The following is a 27538-nucleotide window of genomic DNA, read 5'->3' as shown; positions in this document are numbered from 1 at the left end:
AGAAATGATTTTTGAACAGACAACTAGGGTATCTGTCACACACAAAAAAATGGGAAAATTAGAGGGCAGCAAATAAAGAGAAGAGTCATTTGAAGGGGAAGCAGATTTGAGAAGGAGAATGTTTGGTTTGGATATGTCAATTTGTCAGTTCCGTTGGGAAATCCAGGTGGAAATGTCACACACACACAGAGTTCAAAAGGAACAAAAAATATTTTGGTTCAGTAACAACTTTGTAATGTATTCTACTGTTGTTGATTGAAAGCAGAGGATGGCCAAAAAGCGAAGCTACAAAATGATCTCTTTTGCAGACAAAGAGGCTTATTCCAGCTTTCAGTAGGAAAGCAAAGATAAAAGATTATTCAGTTCAGGCCCACAATTCTGTTCCAGATCCGAAGTTCCACACTGATATTACTGTCTTTAATACACACTGTTACAATTTCATAAATTCTGCTGAGTCTACCAAAGGACTTTATTTACCTAACAGTAATTGTCGCAGTAAACATCGCAAAGATATTGCAGGTTTTGTTCCAGAACACCACAAGAAAGTGAGTATCGCATAAAGCAAGTCACACAACCTTTCTGGCTTCGCAGTGCGTGTAAAAGTTAGGTTTACAGTATCTTATAGTCTTAAGTGTGCAGTAGCATTATGTCTAAAAAACAATGTACGTATCTTAAGTTTAAAATACTTAATTGCTAAAAAGTGCTAACCATCACCTGAGCCTTCAGTGAGTCTTAATCTTTTTGTTGTTGGAGGATTTGCCTCAATGTTGGTATGGCTGCTGACTGATCAGAGTGGCGGTTGCTGAAGACTGGAGTGTCTGTGGCAATTAAGTAAAACATTAATGAAGTTTGCTGCATCAATTGACTCTTCCTTTCAGGAATGATTTCTCTGTAGCATGTGATGTTATTTGATAGCATTTTACCTACTATAGAGGTAGGAGGTTATATCATTTACATCTACTGTTTAATGTAGCCACCTTCATTAAATACTTAGGTATATCTTCTGGATAACCTGCTGCAGCTTTTTCATCAGTATTTGCTGCTTTACCTTGCGCTTTTATGTTATGGAGACGGCTATTTTCCCTTAACCCTCATGAACCAGTCTCTGCTACCTTTAAACTTTTCTTCTGCAGATTCCTAATAAATCTCAGCCTTTGTAGAATTGAAAAAAGGGCCTTACTTTGGGTTAGGCTTTGGTTTAAAGAAATGTTGGGCTGGTTGGATCTTCCATCCAGACTAAAACTTTCTACATATTAGCAATGAAGCTGTTTTTCTTTCTTACCATTCATGTGTTCACTGGAGAAGCACCTTTAATTTGCTTCAAGAACTTTTCCTTTGCATTCACAACTTGACTAACTGTTTGGCACACAAGGCCGTGGCTTTTGACCTATCTCAGCTTTCAGCTTTTCTAGCTTTTGATTTAAAGTAAGAGACATGGGACTCTTCCATTTACTTGAGCACTTAGAAGTCATTAGGGTTATTCAGTGGCCTAATTTCAATATAGTTGTGTCTCAGAGAATACCAAGGCCCAAGGAGAGGGAGAGAGATGGGAACCAGCCCGTCAGTGGAGCAGTCAGAACACATACATTTATTAAGTTCTCATTTTATATGAGCGTGGGTTAATGGTGCCCCAAAACAATTACAATGGTAACATCAGAAATCAATGATCACCAAACACAAATAATAATAATGAAGTTGGAACTAATTACCAAAATATGATACAGTGACTTAAAGTGAGCAAATGCTATTGGATAATTGGTGCCAGTAGACATGCTCCATGCAGAATTGCCACAAAACAATTTGTAAAGCAAAGCACTATAAAATGAGATCTTCCTGTATTTAGGTGTAACCCGGACTTTGTGTTATTGTGAAAGGAGCATGAGATTTTGGTCCAGAGAGCCTTAGCTTTGCATTAACAATTGGAATGCTTTGGGCAGAATACATCTCTCCTCAGAGCCTAAATTTTCTCATTTGCAAAATAAAGGTAAGGTACTCCTTGCCTTACAGGGTTTTAAGAACCATCAGATAGATAATATTTGATAAGTGCTTTGGATACTATAAAATGCTGTATGTAAGAAGGTTGTTCTCTTTGTAACAATATATTTAGTGAAGGTACCTGAGCACTCTAGGCTGCAGTTGTGTTTCCATAAGATTTGAAGTAGGATTTCCCTGGTGGTAAAGTGGATAAGAATCTACCAGCCAACGCAGGGGCTGTTGTTCAGTCACTGAGTCATATCTGACACTTTGTGACCTCATGGACTGCAGCACGCCAGGCTTCCCTGTCCTTTACCATCTCCTGGAATTTGTTCAAACTCATGTCCATTGAGTCAGTGATGCCATCCTCTGTTGTCAGCTTCTCCTGCTGCCTCCAGTCTTTCCCAGCATCAGGGTCTTTTGCAGTGAGTCGGCTCTTTGCATCAGGTGGCCAAATTGTTAGAGCTTCAGAATCACTCCTTCCAGTAAGTATTCTGGGTTGATTTCGCAGGTTCAATCCCTGATCTGGGAAGGTCCCAGATGCTATGGAGCAACTAAAACCAGTGCTCCACAACTGCTGAGCCTGAGCTCTAGAGCCCACGAGCTGCAACTCCTGAAGCCTGTGCACCTAGAGCTGGTGCTCCGCAACAAGAGAAGCCACCACAATGAGAAATCTACACTGCAATGAAGAGTAACCCTGCTCGCAGCAACTAAAGAAAGTCTGTGCACAGCAGGGAAGACCCAGTGCAACCAAAAATAAGCAAATACTTTTTTTTAAAAGATATGAAGTAAATTTACCACTTATTAAGTAAATTCTGTCAGGTGAATTTCTGCTAAGTCAGGGATATATCTTACAAAAGTGTGTGTGTGTGTTGAGAGCTTGATGAATGTATCAGCATATTCACCAACCACAGATGGCTGTTCTCAGGACTGAAATCCTGAGAACCTTGACTTTCCAGATCCTGCAAGACTTCGTTGTGTTCTGCTAGGGTGGAAAATAGTCATCAGTGGTCCAGTCAGAGAACACTACGTGTTGAGAGAATCCAATCCGCAGGAAGATTTAGAGAGTATTGCAATGCAATTCTTGGCCTACCACAGATATCTTGCCTAAAATCCCAGGGTAAACACTGAAGGCTTCACCTGTTATTCACTGTCAGTGCCTAAAGCTATAAATAGGTCTACAGCTCGTCTGTCTCCTTTTAGAGGAGAAGGGTCAAATTACAGGGGCAAAGCAGAATAATAAAATGAATGTCAGCGTGTTTTACAGTGTCAGTCGGTCGTCCCTCCAGTGTCGTGTCTCTTGCTTTCTGCTGTGCTGCCCCAGCACACAGGATCCCAGCACAATGCCTCTGTTGAAACTTCCAGGTAGGTGTGCAGAAGTGTTTGGAGAGTTCAGTTCTTTTGATATGCAATTGTTCCTTTAACTATCATTTCAGGTCTGGGAATCCTTTATTTGGGGTTCATAGTATTTTTAATTAATACACTTCAGGAAGAGACAAGACAAGGTTTTCAAAGGGTTTCTGGTGTTTAGTTTTAGGAGGGAGGTAATCTAAAACTGTGTCATGTAGTAGCATCCTTGATGATCCTGATGGAAAACTATGTAAGAGATTGATTATCTAATCTGTTAGTCTAAACAAAACCTGTGCTGCCACACTTCCGAGAAGGGTCATAAATAATGTCTTTAGCAATAATATTAGCTGAAAATCCTGAGAATAACAGCAGTTTTAACCCAGTCTGTATATTCTGATGGTTCACAATCCAGGTTTACACACACAATAATTTTCAAAATAATAATAAAAGTCTTTTTCATTATAAAAGTAATACACGATTCATGTGAAATAAAAGAAATTTCACTGAAAAATAGAAGTAATAAACACTCATTTAGAGAAATTGAGAAATCTAGAAAAGAAGTAATTTTTTTAAAACCCACAATCCCCATCATCTAAAGATAACACTTTTAACATGTTAGTGTTTTTCTTTCAAACTATATTCTTTGCAAGTGTAAAGAATTAAAAAACACACTCACAGTTGAGATTATATTATACATGTGACTTTGTATCCTGTCCTTTTGGCTTCACATGATAACTTAATCATTTATCATAGTACTCTAAACTCTTCCTAAACATCTCTTTAAATGGTTCTATAATATTTCCAATTTTCTTAACCAATCCCTAGGTTCTCTATGACTTTTTAAGTATAAATATGCTCTGACAATAATATTTGTACCTAAGCTTTTTCCTCACTAAGGATTATTTCAGTAGAATAGATTCTCAGAAATAGCTGCTTGGTAGGTGTTACTTGTTTACCAAATTATCTATTTTCATTTACTTGCTACCAGCATTGTATAAGATTTTCCATCCCTCTTGATCATGTTTTTAAAAATCACATTTTACAAAGCGGACTTCTTTAAAATTATAAACATAAATTTAAAGAGAGAAGTTAGAAAGGAAAAGAAAATGAAGAAGTATATGATGACTACATCCCCAGGGTTTTCTAATGGCAGCAAGTTGTAGAAAAACGGAAGAATGAGCTCTAATAACACATCCCACCACCCCCCTTCCTTGTACCAACCTACCTATTTCTATTCCAAAGCACTGATTAGTAGCCATGATTTCTGAAAGTTGTTCACATATTTTATCTTGTTCTATTTTACTTCATACAGCTGAAGGAAAACGTGAGTATCTGGGGCTATTTTCCCTGCCATTTGCCAAAGTATCAATATTTTAAGGATACCATTCTTTAATTCAGAAATATGAATATTTTTCAGCAGTGTTTATTAATGATATCATTGAAAACCAACAAAGATTTATAATGACCATAGATCTTCCAAAGCATAGCAAATGAACTCATGGATTTTCCTGACTCAAAAAAAAAACACAAAAACCTACATTTTTGAAAAAGACGCTTAGACATTAGCTAAGGGGATCTACAGAGTCATGCCTTAGTAAACCCTCTCATGGTGAATTTTTGTGATCAGATAACATAAAATCCCATTTTTAAAATAAAATTATAACTTTTTATGTACACTACCTTCCATCTCAAATCAACTTGTCCTTTGACCGACTAATAGTACTCATGATGCCTCTGAGTTCCTCTGAGACGTGATGTGGCAGATGAGAGGCCTACGACCCATCTTTCCTACATATTAATAAAGCGCTGCTGAGAAATAAGCATGTTTTTCTGGACCTGTTAGGTGAAAAAGCAAGCATGATATTCATTTTCTCAAGAGTCTTGCACTTCCCATGTTAATAATAATAATCCCCAACTTCTGCATAGTACTATGCAGTTTCTTGTTTAATGTTTATTAAACAAGTCTCTGAAGTGGACATTGTTGTTATTAACATTCCTCTTTTATGATGATGAGCATTGAGGTTCCTAGTGATGGTATGATTTGTCCAAGGCCACCCAGCTGTCACAGATACTTTTCCCCACTTGTAGCCCAGGGTTCCTTCTGCTTCACCACTCTTGTTTCGGTCCTCTTACCTGCTGCTGCTGCTGCTGCTAACTGCTTCAGTCTTGTCCGACTCTGTGTGACCCCATAGACGGCAAGCCACCAGGCTCCCCCGTCCCTGGGATTCTCCAGGCAAGAACACTGGAGTGGGTTGCCATTTCCTTCTCCAATGCATGAAAGTGAAAAGTGAAAGTGAAGTCTCTCAGTTGTGTCCGACTCTTCACAACCCCATGGACTGCAGCCTAGCAGGCTCCTCCACCCATGGGATTTTCCAGGCAAGAGTACTGGAGTTGGGGGTCCTCTTACCTATACTCTGTCTAAATGTGGATGTCCTAACCTCAAGACATTGCCACTCAGATGTTCCATTATCTCAAACATGCTCAAAAAAGAACTCCGCGATTATCTATACAAACCCAAGGGAGCCCATAAATTAGGTTGTCACTCAATCTTATCTACTCACCTTTTGAAATATCAGTTTCACCTTTTTCTTTCTCTAATCACCACCACTCCCTAAAGTATTTTTGGAAGGCAGAGCTCTTGAATTAGGAATCAAATTTCAGCTGTGTTACATGAAGGTAAAACAATTGGTTGATTTAGTGGAAGGAAATATCAATCGTATAATTTTTGGTGTTAATGTAAGCTACTTCTTGAGAGCAGAGTTTCTACTTTTCGACTGTCTATAGTGACTTAGGGAGATACAACCTTAGTAGAAAACAGTGTTTAAAGACATGAAACAAATAGACGTGTGCAGTCCCAAATAATGGATGCTTGTTTTGGAAGAGCCAAATCTCAAGCAAGTAGGATTTGCTTCTTGGGGCTCTGTTTCCATACTGTACTTCCTGAGGCCTCCCAAAGCTCTGCCACTGACCCATCATGATAAATCAGTTGCACACTCATCTTCATCCTCCTCCTCTTCATCATCATAGCCAGCAGGCCTATTTCCATTTGCTCTGCATGGTGCATGAAACCTCTTGTGATTTCTGCTTGTCATTGATCCTTGAGGTGCATGTGCTTGCCTGTGACACTGCGGGAGGAATGATACTATTTCTGGGAAACAGTTGGCTGTGGGATGGGGAGGCAGTCTCAGGCCATCAAATGCATCAACTTGGTGTTTTGTTTGTTCCTTCGTGGATCATGGCGCTTGCCAAAACAGTAAGCATAGCATCCAACGATGCTTTTCAGTTTCAGGAAGTGCTTGAGTTTAATGAGACAAATAGATGCATGAAGTTCAGCCAACACAGTGGGCTTCTCCGTTACTCTGCTGTGACGAGCCAGGTTTGAAAACTGGCTGACCTGACTGTTAGAGTTGGTGAAGTTATGAGTCAATTACTATCATTTCCAGTGTATGCTTCAGCCTATACTAAGCCATACCATTGATCACTTTCTTAATAACCCAAAGCGAATTCGAAATACCAAATATCTGTCTGATCAATGGTACCGAATCATATCATTCAGTTTAATCGGGTGTTTTATTTTCCTTCAAAAAATGCTTTAAAAAAGCGTTTTCATAGACATTATCTCACCTGATGTCACAAGACCCTTGTAAGGTTTGTAGGTAATAGTATTGCCGCTTTATAGATACGGAAACTGAAGCAGAAGAAGGTGTAGGAGTTGGTAAGTACAGAACAGTACTTGAATACATTACACTTACCTAAGTTATAATTGAAAATGTGTCATTTTGGAGACTTGTATAGATGTCAATGGGGCAAGAGTGGGGAATCTATCTTTATGCCTGCAGTTTGCTTTGTTATTACATAAAGAATGTTTTTGTCTGCTACTATTGCTCCAAATATCTAACTGTATGCCATTCTCATTATTTGCTCCCTGCTCTTTTCTGGAAGTACCAAGAGATTTTTATAATTATTGCGTTGACTAGAAAGTTCATTAAGGTTTTTTCCTGAGATCTTATTGGGCCAGCTCAATATCAGAGGTAATGACTACTCATACGGAAACAACTGGGTATCTGGAAAATAGAATGGCACTGAACAGAAAAGCAGATACTTGATGGCATCACCACCCTATACAATAAAACTGGTTCTCTTTCTCCTAAAAGTCTTGGGGTTGTTCATTGCCAAGCTAAAGATCATTCTTCCACCCATTGTAAGAATGGGAAAATTACAACATGTAAAAGTAAACTTGGCATTCCAAAGATCATTTATTATGGAAGCTACATGTCCACAAGAAATGGGATTCCCAAAACGGGGCAGTAAATTTTAGTAACTCCCTCCCCTGACATCACCAAGATGTCAGGATTTGAAAAAAATGAGGTTGTGATGTGTGACAACAACACAATTTCTGTCTTAGGAGGAAGAAAGGCTGTAAAGTACACATTTATTTCTCAAAACTACTGATATCACTGGCTCTCTTTAGTAAGAAAACACCAAAGATCAACAACCCTACCACATCTTTATTTTACTTGTTTATTTGTCCATGCCCTGCAGCATGCAGATCTTAGTGGCTTGACGAGGGATCAAACCTGTGCCCCCTGCGTTGGGAGCCCAGAGTCTTAGCCACTGTGACCACCAAGGAAATCCCTCCACATCTTTAAAACCATCAGAAAAATTCTACCAACCTAATGGGAAGAACTATGCTGCAAGGTTACTATGAAATCAAACTTAGTCCCACCAGAAACAGGTGATCTTAGGTGCTAATCATATAAGAGCCCAATCCCATCTTTCAGTTCAGTTCAGTCACTCAGTCGTGTCCAACTCTTTGCAACCCCATGAACTGCAGCATGCCAGGCCTCCCTGTCCATCACCAACTCCCGGAGTTCACTCAAACTCACGTCCATCGAGTCGGTGATGCCATCCAGCCATCTCATCCTCTGTCGTCCCCTTCTCCTTTTGCCCCCAATCCCTCCCAGCATCAGGGTCTTTTCCAATGAGTCAACTCTTCGCATGAGGTGGCCAAAGTACTGGAGTTTCAGCTTTAGCATCATTCCTTCCAAAGAACACCCAGGACTGATCTCCTTAGAATGGACTGGTTGGATCTCCTTGCAGTCCAAGGGACTCTCAAGAGTCTTCTCCAACACCACAGTTCAAAAGCATCAATTCTTCAGTGCTCAGCTTTCTTTATAGTCCAACTTTCACATCCATACATGACTACTGGAAAAACCATAGCCTTGACTAGACGGACGTTTGTTGGCAAAGTAACGTCTCTGCTTTTCGATATGCTATCTAGGTTGGTCACAACTTTTCTTCCAAGGAGTAAGTATCTTTTTAATTTCATGGCTGCAATCCCATCTTTAGGACCCTCCTAAAGTGTGCTGTGGGCTTCCCTGATGGCTCAGACAGTAAAGAATCTGCCTGCAATGCAGGAGATGCGGGTTCAATCCCTGGGTCAGGAAGATTCCCTGGAGGAGGAAATGGCAACCCACTCCAGTATTCTTGCCTAGGAAATCCCATGGACAGAGGAGCCTGGCAGGGTACAGTACATGGAGTCACAGAGAGTCAGTCACGACTGAGACTAACACTTTCACTTTCAAAGCATGCTGTAAGTATCTGACTTGTGATTCTGAGAATGAATTTCCTAGCTACCCACACAGAAACCCACTAAAGAGAAAATAGGTATTAAGCGCCATGAAGTTTCTGGCACACTTGTCAGAGAGCAGGGCAGACATGTCTCCAGGGCAGTCCTTAGCACTGTGCCTTACATGTAGCAGAAACCGTTAGATGAGTTCTGAGAAAGTGCTTGAAGACTAACACATGAAAACCTCTTCTAGCTATTGATGATGCAATGCGTAGCTTTGCTGAAAAAGTGTTTGCCTCTGAAGTCAAAGATGAGGGAGGCCGCCACGAGATTTCCCCCTTTGATGTGGATGATATCTGCCCAATTTCTCAACAAGAGATGTTTGCTCACATGTTCCATCTGGAGGCTCAGTCCACCCCTACAGAAGGCAGGAGGTAAGCGGTGTAAGGGGAATGCTTCGTACCCTGGGACACATGGAAGGGGAAGTGTCAGGACCAATGGTTCACTCTGAATGATGATTCAACTTGGAGGAAAAACTCTGCCAGAACTAAAAATCCCCCCATCCACCCAGACACACACACACACAAACACACTATATCCTAGGGCAAAGTGACAAAGACTAAAAAAGAAGAAAACAGTGGCCTTCCTACCTTCATCCTCATCTGCCTTTAGCTGAAGCCTCCCTATCCACCCAAAGCCCTATCCAGGTGGCTCAGTGGTAAAAAATCTGCCTGCCAATGCAGGAGACATAAGAGACCTGGGTTTGATGCCTGAGTTAGGAAGATCCCCTGGAGAAGGAATTGGCAACCCACCCCAGTATTCTTGCCTGGAAAATTCCATGGACAGAGGAGCTTGGTGGGCTACAGTCCATGGGCTGCAAAGAGTTGGACACAACTGATCACACACACATCCACCTGAGCAAGAGGAAATGATCTACCATGTGATTATTGTGATTATTCCAAAACAAAGTGGGGGATGGCTGCTGTGCACACATTCAATTTCCACACTATCAGTGTAGAAACTGGAACTCAAGAGACTCATCTTCAGACTCTGTTCTTAGTCAACCTTACTGCTGTGCTCCCTGACAAGAATCCTTCTCCCTGGCTACTCTGACCTCCAGGCCTCAGGGATACAGCCCTTTATTTTTGCCCTCATGTCCTGCCCATCCTATGCTTGCGACGGACCCATAGTTACTACCTTCCCTGAACAGATCCCTCTCCGCAAACTCTATTTTCCCTTATTTGAATCACTCTAGCACTCAGTACATGTTGCTGTGTGCCACAGTTTAGTCTTCAAACTTACTACTGACCACTTACTTGGAACTCCCTCCTCATAGCACTCCCCTCACTACCCAACTCCCCCTTCCCAGCCAGCTTCACTGGGAAAGATTGTTCTGCTGTCCTTCCCTTCATTTGATGTCTTTAAGGAAAGAATGGGCTTCCCTGGTGGCTCAGCTGGTAAAGAATCCACCTGCAATGCAGGAGGCCTGGGTTCGATCCCGGGGTTGGGAAGATCCCCTGGAGAAGGTAAAGGCTGCCCACTCCAGTATTCTGGCCTGGAGAATTCCATGGACTGTATAGTCCATGGGGTTGCAAAGAGTTGGACATGACTGGGCGACTTTCACTGTCACTCTCAAGGAAAGAACAGTAATCCACCTCCTTTAGTATCCCCTGTAAGACCTAACACAGGGTATGTGCCAAAGTAGAAACTTAATGCAGACATGTTGATTTGAGGAAGTAACATTGAGTAAGCAACTTAAAAGTTCCAGGTACTGTGCTAAGCATTTTCTAGGCATTAAATCTCACAGAATTCCTATAGAGTAGACATAAATACACCATTTTTTTAGATAGAGAGACAACTTCACAGAATTTAAGGGCCATGTACAGAATGGCACAGGTACTAAGTGACACGGCCTGTGCTAATGCAACACCCAGACTGGCTGTTCTGCACTGTGCAGAACAGTGTCGTGCTGGGAGTCTTCTGGCATATTCCCTAAGGCCCACTATTCCCAGGAGAAGAGGAACACTTAGGTGACACCTCCTTCCATTTGGTTAGATCGTATTCCTGACTCCCAGCCCACATGGAATTTTCACTGTTTGTCTTCAAAATAAAATTGTTTCAAAATGATAAAACATCAAATTTATCACTATGAAACTCCCAATGAAGATAAAGTGAAATCTTTTTCTTTTTCAATTTCAAACTCAGAAAAAGGCGCTTCTTCGGACGGAAGACTATTAGTTTGTCCGTTCCACAAACTGAAACATCTTCCACCAAACTGTCCCTCATCGATGAGTACATTTCTTCATCTCCCACCTACCAGACTGTGCCTGATTTTCAGAGAGTGCAGATCACTGGCGATTATGCCTCTGGGGTGAGTTGCTTCTTGCCTCCCAGATGTAGCTGCTGGGAGATACTCAGCTTGATTGTCTCAGCTTCTTTTCTTCCTCCCCTTCCTTTTGAGGAAGGTGTTAGCTCACTTGCCCTTTGTTATACTTCATTATCTCATTCCAATAGCAATATGCTATGAATTCGGGAAATATTTTATTTTACTTTTTTTTGGATGCGCTGGGTCTTCATTGCTTTGCACAGCTTTTCTCTAGTTGCAGCAAGCAGGAGCTACTCTTCATAGTGGTGAGCAGACTTCTCCTTGTAGCTTCTCTTTTGTGGAGCACTGTCTCTAGGCACAAGGGCTTCAATAGGTGCAGCACACGGGCTCAGTAGTTGCAGCTCTTCAGCTTAGATGCTCTGTGGCATGCAGAATCTTCCCATATCAGGGATCGAACCCGTGTCCTCTGCATTGGCAGGTGGATTCTTATCCACTGTGCCATCAGGGAAGCCCAGAAAATTTTACTGAAGTATTGCTGATTTACAATGTTGTGTTAATTTCTGCTGTATAGCAAAGTGATTCATATATATATATATATGAACATACTTATGAATATATATATGAATATATATATTTTTCCATTATGGTTTATCACAGGTTATTGAATATAGTTCCCGATGCTATACAGTAGGATCTTGTTGTTTACAACATGCTATGACATATTTCTATTTTGGTTTGATCATCTCACATAATTTCTCTTCCTTTATCTCATTTGCTTGCCCATGAGAATATGCAGTAGAATGTGGCTGCATATTGTGTGTTACAGAAAACAGTGGACAAATTTTGGCAAAAGAACCAACAAGAGTAGCTACTGATCTAGTCTCACTGAGGTATCATAGAGCAAGACAGGGAGCCTCAGGAAGGCATGGAGGCTCTTGGTGGAAACATGTACCCAGAGCAGAACTTGGATGGATAGAAGGGCTGCAGGTAGCATAAACCAATCCAAGAAAACAGCTCAGCAGAAAGAGAGGGAGAAGAGGAAAGAAGCATGGAGAGACTGAGAAAAGAAGATGAGAGAGGGGTTAGAACATTCTCATGGGGTTATTGTTCTTCCACCAACCGTCTTCTCCAATTTCACTGCAGATGCTTACACAGTAGATTACTATTTGCAACAGATACTAGTATGCCACAGCGATAGTAAACTCATGTTGCAAACAACTTGATCTGCCTGTCCTGTCCAGAACAGTTGTTCAATTAATAAATCTTTGCCACATGAGCTTGCAGAATCAGCATCATATTGGTGAAACTTCTGTTTAGCCATCAGTCTATGCTCCAAATATAGTTTTAATGACCAGTCCTAAGCCCTCTTATCATGTAACTGACCCACTTAATGTCAGTCCCAAGATATTTAAAAGTGACAGAGCAATCTGAGACAACCTAAAGGGGTGGGGTGGGGTGGGAGGGGAATTTAAGAGGGAGGAGATACACATATACCAATGGCTGATTCATGCTGATGTATGGCAGAAACCAACACAACATTGTAGAACAGTTATCCTCCAATTAAAAATAAACCAAAAAAGTGACAGAGCAATGAAACGGACACTGTTTTTGTTTATTTGTTTTCTGTGTGGTAACATGGGTGCTCTACAAGTGGCAGAAATTTTAGATGCTAGATAATTGAAATGAAATGTTTGGTAGCAATTTGGAAGAGTCCAAAGTTCCATAAAACCACCAATATTAAGAGACAAACTTGATCCCTATGTGCTTAGTGGAAATGAAAACAGGAATGAAAAGAAAGAAGATGAGAAAAAGGACAAGGTTCGTAGAAGCTGGGGAGTAGCTTCTCCTCCTATAAAAGCTGGAAGGCACCTGAAACCTTGGCCTAGAGTTTTTAAAGAACCAAGTATGTGGCTACACCTGTTGGCTGAAGGTGGCTAAACTGTTGAGCTGCACTTCACCTGGTCATGGTCTGTACCTGACCATGGTCTTCACCTTCATAACTGAACAGAGAGATAAAGGGGGGAATTAGAGTTCCCAAGGCCACTCATCCCAGATAAACAACAATTCAATGTTATCAGTCCTTATTGAGCACCTTCTCTGTGCCAGGCACTGTGCGCTAAGTGCTGAGATGCAAAGGTGAATAAGATCCAGCTCTTGTCCTCAAGGAGCTGATCGGTAGTCTGTTAGACGGCAAAGAAACAAACATGCCCTTGGAAGCAGATCCCTTAGACCTAGTACCCCTGTCAGAATCTCCTGGCTAAGGTCAGCAGGTCTTTAAAAAGAATTCAACTGTTTAGGATCAATAGCTGGACATCAAATCATCAGGGGCAACCTTATGTTGGGGTTGGTCCCAGAAAGTTGTCAGGCTCTGATTATGAGCATGCAATGATTTCAAATTACAACTTCTTGGGCATGCCAGGCCTGGCCGGGAGTCAGGTATGGGGCAAGAGAAATAGACCAGTTTAGGAAATTTGCTGCAGTTCTAAGAAATTTTTACTCTAAAATCTTTCTATTTGTAATTCCAGATTAAATTTTCTTTGAAACCATCCCAAAGAATGAGTTCTTACAGGATGATGCTCTGTCGGTCTCTAGCTACAGAAGGCAGTGTGTGCATGGCAGGGTTTGACGGCCATGTGACACCTTATTCCTCCCCCAGTATTTCCCACACTGACCAGCAAGTGGTTTGAGTTCTCAAGTTTGACCAACTTTGTCTTTCAATTGAGGTACTATCTTCAGAAGTGCATACTTATAATGTTTGTCACCAGGAAGAAGTATTTTCCGTGTTAGAATGGGTTCTTTTCATCATATTTGCTGGATGATTGCTTATATCTAACAAAAACCAAAAACAAACACGGGACTTCAAGGAAAGACTCATAGGACAGATATGCCTTGGTAGAAATAGAAGAGCTAGAAAAACTTCTGAACCTGCTCCTGGAGGGAGACCCAGGGTCCAAGTCAAGTGGGAAGCAGCTGGGTGGGCAGGGGAGGCTCAGCAGGGCCAGCTCACCAGGAGAGCTTGCCAAAGGCAAGCCTTACCCAATTCTGCAATTTTTATAGGTGCTACTCTGAAATTTTCTTGGTAGGTTACAGTTGAAGATTTTGAAATGGTTTGCAAAGGTCTTTATCGGGCATTGTGTATACGGGAGAAGTATATGCAGAAGTCATTTCAGAGGTTTCCAAAAACCCCTTCCAAGTACCTGAGGAACATTGACGGTGAGGCTTGGGTAGAAAAAGAGAACTTCTATCCAGGTAAGTAATTTTCTTATATAATTTCTGGAATATAGTTTTAGGTTTAACTTGTTATTGTTCAGTCGCTCAGTCATGTCCAACTCTGTGACCCCATGGAGTGTAGCCCACCAGGCTCTTTTGTCCATGGGATTTCCCAGGCAAGAGTATTGGAATGGGTTGCTGTTTCCTTCTTCAGGAGATCTTCCTGGATCAGGGATCAAACCCAAGTCTCTTGCATTGGCAAGCAGATTCTTTACCACCAAGCTACCAGGAAAGCCCTTAGGTTTAACTACTAATGATTAAATGTGCTCCCATGGTTTTAAGTCTAAACCATAAGTTCATGGTTTATAAACTTAAGGTTATAAGTATAAACAGTTTGAAGTATCATAATCATCTTCAGCTCCATCCTCTCTTCTGCCCCAAAATGCCCAATTATCTGATTCAGTCTGTATAATATCTCTCAGAACCTCCTCTTTTCACCATTCCCCAAGCCTAAATTTAGGCCCATATTTCTCTTTGTCTGGCTCATTGCAGTGGCTTCTTAATTACTCTGTTAAATGCTAATCTTGTTCTCTCTCAGTTCATCCTCACTTTGGTACCAGTTACTATAACACAAATCCGAGCACATCCTTCTCCTGACAAAAGTCTTTAATGCCTCCTCCAACAAAGTTAAGTCCAGTCTTTAGACTGGCATCAAGGCTTACACCACATCTGGCTTTCTTCTGTACTGTTTTTTTTTTTTTTTTTTAAATTAAACAAATACTTTTTTTTGGCCATGTTGCACAGCATGTGGGATCTTAGTTCCCCAGTCAGGAATCAAATCCATGCCCCCTGCAAGTGTGGAGTCTTAACAACTGGACTGCCTGGAAAGTATCTATCTTTTATTTGTCTATTACTTATTTATTTTTGGATTTGCACACTCGGTTCGGTTCAATCGCTCAGTTGTGTCCAACTCAATCTATTTATAAACTTGCTTCTTTATGCCTTTGAGCTTTTTGTTCTGGTCGGAAGCCATTTAGTTCAGCACATTCCTGCGCCTGTGCTGTCTCCACGCTGTTCCCTGTGCCCCACTGCCCTTCCCTTCACCTTTTACTATGTGTCCCCGTATCCAGATCCAATGTCATCCTTCAAGGTATTGCCCAAACATGATCATTTCCTGCCTCCCTCTGGATAAAAATAAGCTACACGTTTTGACTTTCCGTAACATTTTATTTACATGTCTCATTTTTGACTTTCTGTCTAGTATTAAGTACATATTTAAACATAATCAAATCTCAATAATTTCACAGTTTAATAATTTCCATAGTATAATTATATCATAATTTATGTAATCAATTCCTATTTTTAAGCACTTACATTTCTGACTTTTAAAAATTTACTTCCAACAAGGTTACAATAAGCATCTTTATCATTAATAAATCATCTTTGTGCAGTTGCTTTTTATCTTTAGGATTAGGCTTCTAGAACTGAAATTTCAGATGAGGCAAATATTTAAGGTTTTTTAACTATCAAACTATGTTGTTAAAGATTTCCACTTCTAGAACCTCTTCTCTTTAATTCCTTTTATTATTAAAATCATATTAAACATGTATCCAGTTTGATAACTGGATTGGTTTGTTCATCTTCTATAATATTGACATTTAGGTTGCTTGTCTCACCTTTGTTTCTCCTAAATTACATTTTATATCTCTAGTATATTTAAGTGCAAGTATTTGAAAGTTGATATTTGACACAGTAATGTACTATTTTATTTCTTTCGTGTTCCTTATCTCTCAGCTTTGTGTAGAAAATATGCAAGCTTTTTCTTTCTATATTATTTTTCTTACTCTGACCTTTTAGTCATCACTTGCAAACAGCAGATTTTCTGATGTCTTGGACACATACTTGCTGAAAGTAAAAGGAGTGCTCTAAAGGCTATAACAATGTGGAATTTGTCCTCAGCTTTCTGAGGTTGAAATTGTTAGCAGTGGAAAGAAGGGGACTTTCATCCACATTATCCCTTCTCAAATCCTTTAGCAAAAATTGCATGTGCTTTACAAAGTGGGAAATATAAGTAAATAAGAATTATGTTTAGAATTTATTTTATATTTCCATTTGTATTAAAACCACTCTAGATGGAGTACAAAGGATTTTAGGGCAGGGAGACTATTTTGCATGATACTATGAGAGCAGATACATGTTATTATTTATTTGTTAAAATTCATAGAATGTGCACTACCAAGAGTGATCCCTAAGGTATACACTCTGGACTTTGGATAATAATAATGTGTCAGCGTAGCTTTGTTGATTCTAACAAATGTACCATTCTGACTGAAAATGTTGATAGTGGGAATGCACATGTGAGGATAGGGGTATATGAGGACTCTGCACTTGGTGCTCAATTTTGCTGTGAACCTAAAACCACTCTAAAAAATTAAGTTTATTAAAAAATAGCCATTCTAAATAAAGACCGATAGAGATGGTTTAAATAAGGGAAAAGTCCAAATTCTACTTTTTAACTCTATTTTTATTTCTATGCAATCATCTCATATGTTAATAAAATACTCTATCAAGAAGTCTTTGATAAACAAGTTTATTAAATAATTAAAATGATTTGTAAGTAGTGTAGCAAATTAAACAGCATTCTAAAGAACTTGAAAATCATTTTTGCACTAGATGAAATGTTAGGCTTATTTTATACTACTAAATTAGTCACATTTGAAAAATAATGTAAAAATGAACTTTAGCTTAGCTTTGGATAATTACATATAGAATTCCAAACAAATGAAATCTTATAGTATTTAATTTTGGCTATTTTTATGTGGTCATTCATTCTATATGCTGATATATTATTGTGTATTTCATTGAAAAAGTCTTTACCCCTCCTATGAAGAAGGGAGAAGACCCTTTCCGAACAGATAACCTCCCAGAAAACCTGGGTTATCAGCTCAAAATGAAGGACGGTGTGGTTTACGTCTACCCTAATGAAGAAGCAGCCAGCAAAGATGAGCCCAAGCCACTTCCTTACCCAAATCTGGACACCTTCTTAGATGATATGAATTTTTTACTTGCTTTAATTGCCCAAGGACCTGTGTAAGTGTTAAGACCTAAACTACTGCTACTGTTACTACTACTGATAGTAAGACTAAGGATTTATGAAGAGCTTACTATGTTCAAACACACATTAAATGCTTCATATGCATTGTTTCTTTCACTCTTCATAATCATTGTATGAGGTGGATATTTTTTATACCTCTAGATTAATAAGCTGAGACTTTGATGAGTTGAGTAATTTGCCCAAAGTCACACAGGTGGCTAAGCCAGGATTTGAACCCAAATCTTCCCTCATTATCATTTATGTCCAACTTTGATGAAAAGACTAAGTCCTTGGAACCCAACACTTTTCAAATTAGATGAATGCAGAATAAGTCAGTTCCATTTGGAAACAAACATAATTGTTTGTGATAAAGGTGATAAGGGTACTGATGGTTTTGAAACTGACTGTGTTCCTTAAATGTCTGAAATTTTTTACAATTAGTGATTTAATTTTTCACAGTAAGACCTATACCCATCGGCGCCTGAAGTTTCTCTCCTCCAAGTTCCAGGTCCATCAGATGCTCAACGAGATGGATGAGTTGAAGGAGCTGAAGAACAACCCCCATCGGGATTTTTACAACTGCAGAAAGGTAAACATGTTTGCTGCTCAGAGATCATTCCTGAACAAAAACATTAATGCAATTATTTCGTGAACAGGATAAGAAAGATACTGTTTTTCTGATTAATGTAAAATTTCTACAGATTCAGAGGAATTTAGTGAAAGCAAATAGATCATGTCTAAAAGATGCAAATGCCTTTCCTACTGTTTTCCACATAGACAGGGTTACCACATTATTGCCATAAAAGTTATACTTGTCATCAACAACCAAAATAACAAAAACAAACAAAACCTCAAAAGCCACTCTTCTAGGATTTAAAAGGTCTTCATTCCAGTCTTTTTCCTTCTACTTCCTGACTGTAAAACATTGGGGGAAGTGATGAAATATTTCTGAGTTTTGGTTCCCTCATTTGTAAAATTGGAAAATATATCTGCTCAATCTAGCTCACAGGAGGATTGTGAATATCAAATGATCCAAACCTTGTGGAAAACTAGTCAACTACAAACATTTCAAAGACGTGCTCTGGTCATTTAAATGATTGCAAGGACGTGGGGGTAGGAAATATATGAACAGAGATTTGGGACCAAATCGTGGCTCTGTCATCCGTATAAGCTTGGGCACATTGCTTAATCTATCAAAACTTCCACTTATAAAATTGTTCTTATAAAAATACCTAACTCATAAGTGTCATCTCTGCACCATGAATGCATTATTTCAATCCTTTCTCCTCTTGGGGCTGAAAACTCTGGCAACTACTTCACTTCTAGCTGTGTCTCAGGGGTAGAAAATTGTCCCCAAGAATTTTGTGTGGATCAAATGCAGGAAGTAAACTGGATGTTACAGATATGCAAGAGAAGCAGGCAATATTATTTCATCCAGCCTAAATGTTCACATTCTTACAAGGGCACAAAAAGGTGCTCGTGTTCATTCTTGCTTGACCACCTATACCAACTGTCTGGTCACACCCCTATCATTTACTCCTTTCTTTTAGCACAGCGGGATTTGTGGGCACTGTAGCCTCTAACAGAGCAGCATAATGAAGCGTTACTGATTGTTGGTTTTTCTTGACCTGAATGTACACACAGGTGGACACTCATATCCATGCAGCTGCTTGTATGAACCAGAAACATCTACTGCGCTTTATTAAGAAATCTTACCAAATTGATGCTGACAGAGTGGTCTATAGAGCCAAGGAGAAAAATCTGACCCTAAAGGAACTTTTTGCTAAATTAAAAATGCATCCCTACGACCTGACTGTTGATTCTCTGGATGTTCACGCTGTAAGTTGATAACGTCAGTTTCATCTAATACTCAGAACCCACATGCATTTCTCCTACAAACACTCCCTTCTCAGAGCTCTTTTAACCATGTGGGCTTACCGCGCTGACAGAAAGAACCCATGCACAATTTCAAGGTTCTCTCATTGTCAGCTATCCTGTATTCCATTCTTGGAGCCCGAGCCCTTCCCCTCATACCAGGCCCCGGTTCCTTGCAGTCATTCCCTAACTCTCTGTGTCCAGGCAGCTCTGATAAGGATATACTTGTGTTCTTGTTTTCTGATGCAGGGACGTCAGACTTTCCAACGTTTTGATAAGTTCAATGACAAATACAATCCCGTAGGAGCAAGTGAGCTACGGGACCTCTACCTGAAGACAGACAATTACATTAATGGGGAATATTTTGCCACTATCATCAAGGTGAGGGGGAACCAACCAGATCTATGGTACCTGGCCTGATTCTTGGGGAGGGGGAAGAAGAGAGGGAAGGAAGGAAGAAGGAAGGGGGGAAGGAAGCAGGGAAGAAGAAGGGGAAGGAGGAAGGAGGGGGGAGGGAGAGTGCTATCACTTGGGTCAGGCACTACGCAAATGAATGGGGTCATTTCTTGTGAAACATCCACTGTAATGATTTTTGAAGACCTTGATTCCAAGGACAGAGAAGCTGAGGGTGTGGATTTGGGATTAAGGCCCTGGTTCTTCTAGACTTTTGGAGTTTTAAGTTCGAGAAGAGTCAGGATCAGAACCTGCCCTGATCTTCATGACGCTTGAACATTAGGAGGCAGAAATGACAGATGCAGTTGGGAGATGTGTGTTTCGGGAGATAAGGGTCACATGAAAGTGGATTCGTTTGCAGCAGTGCCTTGGGATCGCATCATATGTAGTCCGACGCTTTCTCTCTGTGGACTCCATCAGGTCCCATCAGTCTTCCATTGCAACTAGATGCCCCTCCCCTCTCACTCTCCTTAAATCTTAACCTTGATAGTTCTCCTCTGACTTCCTTTCTCATGACCTCTGTTCTAGAGGTCCTCTAGACCTAGAGGTCTAGACCCTTAGGACCTAGAGGTCCTAAGAAGGTTCCTGTCCCTAGACCCTTAAGATTCCTCTCCCTAGACCCCACAGGTATCGACTCCTGAGGGACTCCTCTCTTGGCTTTGCAGGAGGTAGGTGCAGACTTGGTGGAGGCCAAGTACCAGCATGCCGAGCCCCGCCTGTCCATCTATGGCCGCAGTCCCGAGGAGTGGAGCAAACTCTCCACCTGGTTCGTCCAAAACCACGTCTACTGCCCCAACATGACATGGATGATCCAGGTCCCCAGGATCTAGTACGTAACCGCTCACTGGAAACCCTAAAGCCTGCCTCATCCCACCTGCCCTCACCTCCTCCACACGAACAAAGACCAGGCAGCACATCTGGACAGATACAAGCTTTGTTGACAGCACTCTGCTGGGTCCCCGGTGGGTGCCTGGTTTTGTCCACTCTAGGTTTAGCACTTTTAATCACAGACAGGAGTTAGGAAGATCATTTCAGTTCAGTTTTCTAACCAGGTTGTTTTTTTAAACAGGGCACTTGATGCAGATCACAAAATAGCTTACTAAGAATGATTAAAACTTAGCTAGGAGAAAAACTACGTACAGTTTACTATACGTTTTTTTCCTCTCGGTCCTCTTCTCTGTGTCCAGCTCCTTCTTTCCCAAGCACATCTGTACTGGGGTGTAGCTTTCTTGTATCAGAACTTCAACTACTGTCTGCTGATTATCTCATCTACGAGTGCTCAAGTTCTCCATAATCAATGAATATTTATCAATGGTATTATCACCTGCTAATTACTCATTGCCTTCAGGAATATTCATATCACTGATCTTCTATCTAACTTAAGTGTTGATGTATTGTCTGGCCATCTGCCTCTGTGTTCTGTGTGCCCTGTGACAATGTAGAGCTTTATCCTCTCTCTTTACCAAAAAAAAAAAAGGAACAGTTAAAAAAATTATTGTTTATTATTTGATTCTTGGTTCCTCTGGGTCTTCGTTGCTCTGTGTGGGCTTTCTCCAGTTGCAGAGAGCAAGGGCTACCCTCTAGCTGCAGTGCATGGGCTTCTCATTGGAATGGCTCCTCTTGTGGCAGAGCACAGGTTCTAGAACATGTGGTCTTCAGCAGTTGCAGCATGTGGGCTCAGGAGTTGTGGCACATGGACTTAGTTGCCCCAAGGCATGTGGAATCTTCCTGGACTAGGGATTAAACCTGTGTCCCTTGCATCGGCAGATGAATTCTCATTCACTGTAACACCAGGGAAGTCTCCAAAGAGTAACCTTTTGAATGGAGTAAAACTTCCTGTCTAATATCATTAAGACAGAGAGGCAGTAAAGTGTGGTGGTCAGAAGCGTGGGCCCTGGCCCTGGGCTGGCTATACTTGAATTACGACTCTACCAGTTACTAGCTGTGTGACCTTTGGTAAGTTTCATGACCTCTCTGTGCCTTAGTTTCATCTTTAAAATGGGGTCATAAGGGTACCTAATTTATTGTGTTGTTATGAGGATTAAATTAGCTAATACTTCTGACCACTCAAAAGAGTAGGTGGCAAATATTGAGTGCTGTATAAGAGTTTGTTAGATTGCCTCTGGCTACAGCACATCAGAGGTGTTCCTGATAAGCATTTATTTCATGTTCACCATCTTGTATACCACGCACAAAAAAATCATTGACCCTTTCATGACATAGTTCCCATGTTCTTCATTCTCTGTCTGGCCTTAGCTGTGAAGATTTAATTTTTTTTTTTTTTTTTTTTACCACAGAGCGTTCGTAGAAGATACAGTATAGGTGCATGTGGTCCAGCAAGAAATTTATACCTCCTATGCCAAACCTAAGGTCCCCTGGAGAAGGAAATGGCAACCCTCTCCAGTATTCTTGCCTGGGAAATCCCATGGACAGATGAGCCTGGTGGGCTACAGTCCTGAGGGGTCACAAAAGAGTTAGACATGACTTAGAGACTAAACAACAACAAATGTCAAACCCAAACTGAATCCTTCTTTATGGGTAACCAAGAAGAAGGTACCAGGGTGGACCTAAGATGGAAACACTAGGTCTTTTCTTAAACACGGCATTTGTCCCTTTGCTTGTCTTTGGCCTTTGCTTTGAACTATCAGTCCCCAAATCATCTCCTCCTAAATTCTCTTCATTCCTGCCTCTAGTGATGTGTTCCGATCTAAGAACTTCCTTCCACACTTTGGAAAGATGTTGGAGAATGTTTTCATGCCAGTGTTCGAGGCCACCATCAACCCTCAGGCTCACCCAGACCTCAGTGTTTTCCTCAGGCATGTAAGTATGACCCTGTGGGCCTTCCTAAAGCTGCACGTGAACCAGCCTGCGTACCTAGCCATGATGAATTCTTGATGCTTATCTCTGACATTTGGTCCTTGCCTCTGGGAGCTGAAAGTGTCTGTCTGAGGGCCGGGTCTCTGCATTCAGACTAAACCCATTGCCTGTTCATTTTTCCTGACAGATCACGGGCTTCGACAGTGTAGATGATGAGTCTAAACACAGTGGCCACATGTTCTCCTCCAAGAGCCCTAAACCCCAGAAGTGGACCATGGAAAAGAACCCATCTTACACTTACTATACCTACTACATGTATGCAAACATCATGGTGCTCAACAGCCTGAGAAAGTAAGTAGATGAGAACTGGAAAGAGAATCCATCTGACACGCTTCTTTCCTCATACACTTGCACCCTCGGTGGTTGAGGGATGCTGCCAGTTGGCCCAGAGAAGAAATTTATTTCCCTTGACTTTTTCTTCAGTGTCCTTACTTATCTGGGGAGGGGTATGGACATTTTGAGTCTTCCCTGGTGGCTCAGATGGTAAAGCGTCTGCCTGCAATGCGGGAATCCTGGGTTCAATCCCTGGGTTGGGAAGATCTCCTGGAGAAGGAAACGGCAATCCAATCCAGTACTCTTGCCTGGAAAATCCCACGGATGGAGGAGCCTGGTAGGCTACAGTCCATGGGGTCGCAAAGAGTCGGACACGACTGAGCGACTTCACTTTCCTATGGACATTTAGGCGTCTTCAGTAACTTTCACAATTCCTTTTCTTTGGAAGTTTAGGAATCTACACTTATCACTGTGCAATTTATGATAAAATTGCATACATTTTGCCCATCTTGGTATATCTGAGCAAGGAAGAAATACAGGACTATTATAAGGGGGTTTTCTGGAAACCTTTCCCCCCTAAAGTGTGAGTAGCAGAAAAAATGACATGGTGATATTGGTAAACTTTGGGTGGTAACTGAAGATGTTTCTGTTCAAGTAATCAAATCTTAACTTTCCTCCATAACCTCATATCCTATATTGCCTCTTTTTCCAAAAACTCTGTGTTTTAGGAAGTGTTTTTGGGCTTCCCAGGTGGCTCAGTGGTAAAGAATCTGCCTGTCAATGCAGGAGATGCAGGTTCAATTTCTGGGTTGGGAAGATCCCGTGGAGAAAGAAACGGCAACCCACTCCAGTATTCTTACCTGGAAAACCCCCATGGACAGGGAAGCCTGGTGGGCCACAGTCCATGGGGTTGTAAAGAGTCAGACACGACTGAGAGACAAAGCAGCAAAGATTATGAATTGGAATTGTCTGGTTTGCTGAATCCTTTGGATGCCCCACTCCCTTTCAGAGTGTTAATTTTTCCTACCAGATTTTCTGTAAATCACTTTAGGCCCAGAATGGTTGTCAGGTTCTGGTCAGTCACCTGTGATTCCTATAATAGTTCCATCTCCCTAGGGAACGAGGCATGAACACGTTTCTGTTCCGACCTCATTGTGGGGAAGCTGGAGCTCTCACTCATCTCTTGACAGCATTCATGACAGCAGATAACATCTCTCATGGCCTGAATTTAAAAAAGGTGAGTTGGAGGCTCTCTTCTCAACCTTAACTTTTATGTGGGAGCAAGAGGGATAGCTTTTTCCTCCTTATCATTTTGTCACAAGTCATTATCAACACTGGGATCAAAATAAAGGAGAGCAAAAAATATTTTTGAGATCATTTACTGCGTTTCATTTTACAGTGGTCCGGAGAAGTGAAGGAACTTGCTCAAGATCACCTAGCTAGTCAGTGTCAGGGAGGGGTTAATGCAGATCTTCTACTTTTCATTTTAGAGCTCTGACAAGGGATAAATGCGAGGCAGCTTGGCCTACCTTCAACTGGTTTTTGCCAGATTTCATGTTGTAGCATGTTTCGAAATGCCTTTTTTGAGAGTCAGAACTTTCTTGTAGAGAAAAAAAGTTTCATGGTGAATTCTTTTGCCTGAGATGGACCATTAACTTAGACAATTAAAACTTAAACAATTTGGTTTGACTCAACGTTTCTGAAAACTGATCTCATAAATTTATTTTAAATAGTATTTATATTTAAAAACTATTCTTTTTCTTTTTTTTACAACAGGATTTAAAGAATAGGTGATAATTTTGTTGAAAGCCAAAACCTGAAGTAGATCATGGGGTTTTAAAATTTCTAGTTTGCATACCTTTTCCAATATTTTAAAATATTTTTTTCCACTTTTCCTTTTCAGAGTCCTGTGTTACAATACTTGTTTTTCTTAGCCCAGATTCCCATCGCTATGTCGCCATTAAGTAACAACAGCTTATTTCTAGAATACGCCCGAAATCCATTTTTAGATTTCCTCCAGAAAGGGCTAATGATCTCACTGTCTACAGATGACCCAATGCAATTCCACTTCACCAAGGTACACATATGGAATTTTGAGCAATACAAGTATATTTTGCTGAACTGTTATTTACCATCTAGAATTTTGACGTTGAATCAATGATATTTCACTATTCTTTTGTGCAGGATGTGTGTTATTTCTTGTAATGCATCCCTTTTTCTTTCCCTCTTTAAATAAATAACCCAAGGAGCCCCTAATGGAAGAATATGCCATTGCTGCACAAGTCTTCAAGCTGAGTACCTGTGATATGTGTGAAGTGGCAAGAAATAGTGTTCTGCAATGTGGAATTTCTCATGAGGTAGACCTGCCTTTGACTGATTATCCTTCTGAGTCTGGAATTTGGTAACCTGAATATTGAAAACTTAGTTGAAGAAACACTTGTTGAAAAATTATTTCAGGAATCATGTGCAGTTACTATGGACAGGGTCTAGAAAGAATTATTCTTTCTCCAGCCAGGACCTGTGGGCAAGGAAGATAAAATACACTTATTTCTCAGCAGATCATGCACATTGAGGCACTGGATGAGTGTGCTTAGCGGTTTATTGTTTGCCTCTTGCCTGCAGCTAATATAAGGAAGGAATCTTTGTGGAAGATGTAATTATTGTCCATATCAGGGTAAAAAACTGACAACAATCATTCTGTTTCCTTTTTTCTTATAGGAGAAAGCAAGGTTTCTGGGCAACAATTACCTTGAAGAAGGCCCTGCTGGAAATGATATCCGAAGGACAAATGTGGCCCAAATCCGCATGGCCTATCGCTATGAAACCTGGTGTTATGAACTTAATTTGATTACTGAAGGCATTAAATCAGGAGAATAAAACAAACAAAATAATGACATGGGTGAGATTTTCATTGTAAGGTATAAATAGCAATGGTCACTAGTTAACAAATCCCTACTATAAGCCAAAGATTGTATTAGATGTTGGTCCATTGACATTATTTCATTTAATGCTTTGCACAACTTTATAGATATTATTGTCCCCATTTTGGGGAAAATAAGTAAACTGAGATTAGTAACCTATATAAGGATATGCCTAGTAAGAGGTCAGAGAAGACAATGGCACCCTACTCCAGTACTCCTGGCTCGAAAATCCTGTGGACGGAGGAGCCTGGTAGGCTGCAGTCTATGGGGTGGTGAAGAGTCGGACACGACTGAGCAACTTCACTTTCACTTTTCACTTTTATGCATTGGAGAAGGAAATGGCAACCCACTCCAGTGTTCTTGCCTGGAGAATCCCAGGGACGGGGAGCCTGGTGGCCTGCTGTCTATGGGGTTGCACAGAGTCGGACACGACTAAAGTGACTTAACAGCAGTAAGAGGGAGCAATGGAGACCTGGGTCTGTGTGATTCTAGAGTCTCCATGACTTTCAGGCAAAATAGTTATTAAGACAAGGCAAAAATACAAGCAAATGATTAGTTATAGGGAGAATGCAGGCTTTTGGTTTACAGAATGGAACTTGCTAAAGGCATTTAGACCACTGAAAAGTCCTTTTGACAGGATACAGCTGAAGAGTGACATTCTTAGACAAAAACAGGGGTGGTGTAACCCAATATAGAAAATCTGTAATTATGATTTGTTATAATTAGGGAGAATTTATCTTACAAAAGGATTCTTAGTTCTAAGAATGTAATTCACAATTAAGTTATACTCAGCAGTAGTGTACATTTTAAATGATTTCATTTACCAAAAGAAAAGTTACACCTGTAACTTTTTAGAATCATTCCTGTTACTCAAGGTCAAGTGGAATTCCAATTAACCAGACTATACTTCTATACACATGCAGTTGTGTTGCCATCTAGTGGTTGGGCTGATAACTTCATTCACCTTATTCAATAAACAGTTACTGACCCAACACCTAAAATATCAGTCAGGTATATACCTTGACAGAAAAGGTATAAGGAATAAGATCTCATTCTTTTATAGACTACAACTAGTATCAAATTGTTCGCAGCATGACGTTATAGCATGAGTAGGTACAAATGTTAAAAGGAGCATTTTGTGAAATATCTTGGAAAATAAAGACATTTCAAAAGGAAAAAAAAAATTAAAAGCAAATTCCTACATGCTTCCACATTCTGTACAGGTGGTCGTAAGCATAGGTGTGATTCCAACAACATGTTTGTACTAGCCCTGGTGTAAGAAATCTCTCCCTGGTTTCTGAAGTTGAAGTTCTCTTTGCTGGGTATTTTTAGGTCCCTTAGACAACCTGATTTTTCTTTTACCTTGACCTCCTTGTTATCAAAATAACACAAACTGCCAAATTAAACTTCCTATTCTCAGATTTAAAAAGGCATGAACTACCATTATGTGTATCTCCATCTTACCCATGAGAGGGCAGTAGAATACATACACGTCATTTATTACATCCATAGAGAGGATGAAGATGAAGATTTGGTTGCACATTTAGTACTTGGAATTTGATCTACTCATTTTGGCTTATAATCTTCCTGAATGCGAAGTTTGGAATAAATCTGAA

General features: G+C 40.5%; 1 protein-coding gene across 3 annotated transcripts; it reads left to right on the top strand.

Annotated features, from left to right (window-relative positions):
- Positions 1–3228: 3228 nt before the first annotated feature.
- On the top strand, positions 3229–25895 carry AMPD1 (adenosine monophosphate deaminase 1). 3 transcript variants are annotated; one of them, XM_069601411.1, is made up of 16 exons: positions 3229–3339; positions 4637–4648; positions 9147–9327; positions 11099–11264; positions 14303–14468; positions 17300–17519; positions 17983–18112; positions 19168–19362; positions 19648–19779; positions 20517–20680; positions 22545–22671; positions 22856–23019; positions 24118–24238; positions 24905–25078; positions 25248–25358; positions 25720–25895. In XM_069601411.1, exons 1-16 carry the CDS (start codon positions 3318–3320, stop codon positions 25876–25878), a joined length of 2244 nt encoding a protein of 747 aa, XP_069457512.1. In that variant the 5' UTR covers positions 3229–3317; the 3' UTR covers positions 25879–25895. The 3 variants fall into 3 exon arrangements, with proteins under 3 accessions (XP_069457512.1, XP_069457521.1, XP_069457531.1); XM_069601420.1 differs by lacking the exon at positions 4637–4648; XM_069601430.1 differs by lacking the exon at positions 3229–3339 and having other exon boundaries at positions 4517–4648.
- The last annotated feature ends 1643 nt before the right edge of the window (positions 25896–27538 follow it).

Source organism: Ovis canadensis, chromosome 1 (genome assembly GCF_042477335.2).
Source record: "Ovis canadensis isolate MfBH-ARS-UI-01 breed Bighorn chromosome 1, ARS-UI_OviCan_v2, whole genome shotgun sequence".
NCBI lineage: Eukaryota > Metazoa > Chordata > Mammalia > Artiodactyla > Bovidae > Ovis > Ovis canadensis.
Note: the sequence above shows the minus strand (reverse complement) of the source record. Positions and strands in the feature narration are given on the sequence as shown.

Excerpts from the sequence above, each read along its gene's own strand:
- AMPD1 (XM_069601430.1), top strand. The coding sequence starts at position 4,582 with ATGATTTCTGAAAGTTGTTCACATATTTTATCTTGTTCTATTTTACTT. Across the intron at positions 17,520-17,982 it reads TTAATTGCCCAAGGACCTGT|TAAGACCTATACCCATCGGC; the intron begins GTAAGTGTTAAG and ends AATTTTTCACAG. Across the intron at positions 23,020-24,117 it reads GTGCTCAACAGCCTGAGAAA|GGAACGAGGCATGAACACGT; the intron begins GTAAGTAGATGA and ends CCATCTCCCTAG.